The following is a 4,305-nucleotide window of genomic DNA, read 5'->3' as shown; positions in this document are numbered from 1 at the left end:
TCTCAAATGTTTTGGCAGGGCATTGAAGAGCTGAGGTCCTCTGAAACCGAGGCTGCTGCAGTATCTCGTTCTTATGTGAGATGCAGTGGACGGTACCTTTGGCACCATGCAGTGGCGACCCGTGCGGGCATTCCTGTAGTACTTGATACCAAAGTTTGGCACCAGTCCTTCCAGTATTTTCCATATGTATATTATTACATATCTCTCCCGCCTGCGCTCCAGGGAGTAGAGACCTAGTGCCTTCAGTCGCTCCCTGTAGGGGAGTACCACATTTAAATATATTTTAGGGAGTACCACATTTAAATATATTTTAGGGATATACTTCTATTGAATACTTATGAACTTGTTTTCATTAATTTGGTAATCTCCGTATTTCTTATTATAGGTGTACCATCTCGTCCTAAAGGACCTCTTGAAGTTACCAAGATCTCTTATGACTATGTTGATCTTGAATGGAGAGCTCCTGACAGTGATGGAGGCACTCCAATCACTAAATATATTGTTGAAGTAAGATCTGCTGCACGCATGTCTTGGAACAAAGCAGAAGAAGTTGATGCCAAATCTACTGTTGCCAGAGTTACAGGTTTAGTCGAGGGTACAGAATATTACTTCCGTGTGATTGCTGTCAATGAGGAAGGAGAAAGTCCACCCTTGGAGACATCAGAATCAACAATACCAACAAGAGAAATAAGTAAGTCAAAAAGTTACTCGTATATGTATTTATGTGTGATTTTATGTTTGGATGAATTTGTAGAATAGATAGTTATTTTATTTTCTGAGTAATTGCTTCATTTTTCTAAGAAACTATATTTTACTTATCATATTTTACTTTATTAGTGCCACCTGGACCTCCTGTTAATCTTACGGCTACAAAGATTGGTAAAGACTTTGTGAATCTTGAATGGAAGCATCCTAAAGATGATGGTGGTTCTAAGATAACAAAATATGCAATAAAATCAAGGAAAGACAGAAAGAGTGAATGGCAAACTATGGTGACTATTGATGGTAGCAGCCGAAGTTTCAGAGCAACACATTTGAAAGAAGGCATTGAATATTACTTTGCTGTCTGTGCTGAAAACAAAGCTGGTTTTGGCAAGATGGCAGAGATTTCTGAAGCTATCATCCCTCTTAGAGAAGCAAGTAAGTAAAACATTTTATTTTATCCTCTATTTGGTTCATCTTTATTTACGATTGATCTCATATATGTATTTAAACAGTGTACTATTTCAAGCTATACAATATATTTGATTTTTTCCTTGCATTTGAAAATCTTTCAGCTGTACCTTCTATACCAACTGGTCCTCTTGATATCACTGATGTTCAACGTTCCAGCATTAATATTAAATGGAAAGCATCAAAGGACGATGGTGGTTCACCAATTATTGGATATAAGGTGGAAAAGAAACATCCCAGAGCACTGTTATGGAGCAGAGTTGATCAAGTGGATACCTCAACATTTGAAATGTGTGTCCGAAATCTATATGAAAAGAATGAGTACCTATTTAGAGTCATGGCCATAAATGCAATTGGTCAGAGTGTCCCACTTGAGTCTGATTCTACTATACTCACAAGAAGTCCTTATGGTATGACGTCTTCTGTTACTTCTGGTTCAACTGTTTAACATGAATTATATTTCCTTAACATGTATTTTAATTTTTATACATTATATCACTATCAGTAACACTTTTTAGGTCTACCAAAAATTTCATAATTTTATTGCAATACATGTTTAATTTTTCTGAAAAAAATACATTAAAAATTCAATTAAATGTATTTGTAATAGCAAATAATTATCATTGTATAATAAAATGAAATCCTTATCATCTCATTGTATTCCAACATGATGCACAATATCATCCTACTTTGTATTTACAGATGTACCATCTCCACCTGTTGGGCCACTTGCTGTGTCAAATGTCACCTACAATTCAGCTGATCTTGAATGGAAACCATCTGAAAAAGATGGTGGAACACCCATAACAGGATATTTGATAGAATACAGAACTGCTACTAGATCTACATGGTCAAAGGCAGCAACAGTGGATCCAAAACAGACAACATATACATGCAGCAATTTGATGGAAGGAACAGAATATTTCTTCAGAGTTATTGCTGTCAATGCTGAAGGGCACAGCCGTCCTTTGGAATCAGATTCTGTTAAACCAATGAGGGAGCTTGGTGAGTTATAGTTAACTAATGTTGAGTATAATATCGAAATTTAAACAAAATTGTGTAGAATGTGTCTCTAGTGAGCTGATGAACCATGTGATCAGGTAGTTCAATAAATTTACTTTATCCTACCCACTGTAAACAATATTATGTAAACATAAATTTACTTTATATGCAATAGCTAAAAGGCCACATGGAAACTATTATAATGGTGGAAAGATATATGAGATCAAGAAAGATGAGAGTTCAATTTATAACAGCATATATACATGTATGAACACACACACACACACACACACACAAACATAGACACATGCTTGCATTCATTCATTCATACATACATGCATACATACATACATACATACATACATACATACATACATACATACATACATACATTCACACATACATATGTAAAGTCTGTGTATATATGTAATGTCACCATTGAAAATGATTTAATCTTGTCACTACATGTCAATAACCAGTTAGTTGGGTCTTACTACACAGCTTTTCCCCTTTCCTTAATAGACTCTAATACCAATTAAATTCTCAAGAAATGAATTAATACTGTACCCAAAGGACAATTCATTGAGAGTGAAAAGCTATGACTAATAACTTGAAAGCTGAAAATCATTAATTGACAGAAAATACATAATCACATTTTTAATGTATTTCACATCGTACCTTATCAATATTTGTCAAACACTAGTATCCTAATCTTAAAGCGTTCCTATTATCCTAATCTTAAAACGTTTAAAATAATACAATGTTCAAATTTTTTCTAGCACTACCAGGACCACCTGTCAATGTCCGAGCTAGCAGAGTTGGTGAAGACTTTGTTGAACTTGAGTGGAATCAACCAAAATCAGATGGAGGAACACCAATTACTAAATACCATGTTGAAATATCTCCACATAAATTAGGAAACTGGACTAAACTGGCAACTGTTGGAGCTTACGATACATTCTGTAAAGCTACTAGACTTGAAGAAGATATGGACTACTATTTCTCTGTATGTGCTGAAAACAAACTTGGAAAAGGTGAAGCTACTGAAACATCGAAACCTGTCACTACAAAGAAGGGACTTTGTAAGTATTTTCACTTGAATATTTGCAGAAAAATAAATTTATACTTGAAATTAGAATATCGTGTATATTTGAAATTATAATCTGGTTAAAAGTAGACAGAAGTGTTTAAAGAAAGATGTTTATATAAATTATAAATTTACTTTCAGTAATTCCATCCAAACCAATTGGTCCTCTTACTGTTACCGATGTCCAGCGTAAATCTATCAGCATCAAATGGAAAGCACCATCTGATGATGGCGGTTCTCCTATTATTGGATACATCATAGAAAAACGTCCCGAGTCTGCTCGATACTGGTCAAAGGTTGAGAAAGTTCGTGCTGACATCACAGATTATTGTGTTAGGGATCTCCAAGAAAGAACCATGTATCACTTCAGAGTGATTGCTGAAAACAAAATTGGAGAGAGTGAACCTTTGGAAACTAGGGATGCTACAATGGCCAGAAGTCCATTTGGTAAGTTTAGCCATTATATATTGAATGTATTTTTTGAAATTTGCTTTTAATAGTAAAACAAAATGTTACGTTAAAATAATTGAAATAACAAAAGTATTTTCATTGAAAAGGTAAAATGAGCCAACTGAATTTTCAGTAATATTTATCAATAACAGCAATATAGTAAGTGTCATATTACATATATTTCCTTTCTATTTCTTAGATGTGCCATCTGCACCAGTTGGTCCATTGGAGATCACAAATGTCACCAATAATTCTGCTGACTTGAGCTGGAAACCATCTGCCAATGATGGTGGTACACCAATAACTGGATACATTATTGAACACAGAGTAGATTCCAGAACCTTCTGGACTAAAGCAGGCACTGTTAATGAGAAAACTACCACATTTACAGTACCAAATCTTACAGAAGACACAAGTTACCATTTCCGTGTCTTTGCTGTTAACGCTGAAGGACAAAGTAAACCACTTGAATCTACTGATGTCACAAAACCAATGAGAAAGATTGGTGTGTAATAATCTATTTCTCATTAGAATTTTGTGTTCAGATTTTCAGAATCTTTGTATTTATGTTTCATTCAGTAGGATATTAAAGA

The 4,305-nt window shown here is 34.5% G+C and overlaps 1 protein-coding gene across 1 annotated transcript in view; it reads left to right on the top strand.

Moving 5' to 3' along the window:
• Window positions 1-4,305, top strand: part of LOC106877301 (titin) — a gene marked incomplete at its 3' end in the record, with an annotated part of 606,785 nt that overhangs the window by 325,095 nt on the left and 277,385 nt on the right. Inside the window, exons 193-199 of the mRNA XM_052965881.1 lie at window positions 386-691; window positions 838-1,140; window positions 1,278-1,583; window positions 1,876-2,178; window positions 2,955-3,257; window positions 3,404-3,709; window positions 3,912-4,217. Coding sequence (XP_052821841.1) covers window positions 386-691; window positions 838-1,140; window positions 1,278-1,583; window positions 1,876-2,178; window positions 2,955-3,257; window positions 3,404-3,709; window positions 3,912-4,217 — 2,133 coding nt within the window. The remainder of the gene's footprint in view (window positions 1-385; window positions 692-837; window positions 1,141-1,277; window positions 1,584-1,875; window positions 2,179-2,954; window positions 3,258-3,403; window positions 3,710-3,911; window positions 4,218-4,305) is intronic.

The sequence above is a fragment of the Octopus bimaculoides genome, chromosome 2 (assembly GCF_001194135.2).
Source record: "Octopus bimaculoides isolate UCB-OBI-ISO-001 chromosome 2, ASM119413v2, whole genome shotgun sequence".
Classification (NCBI taxonomy): Eukaryota; Metazoa; Mollusca; class Cephalopoda; order Octopoda; family Octopodidae; genus Octopus; species Octopus bimaculoides.
The sequence above is the reverse complement of the archived record's forward strand: the minus strand, read 5'-3'. Positions and strand labels throughout refer to the sequence as shown.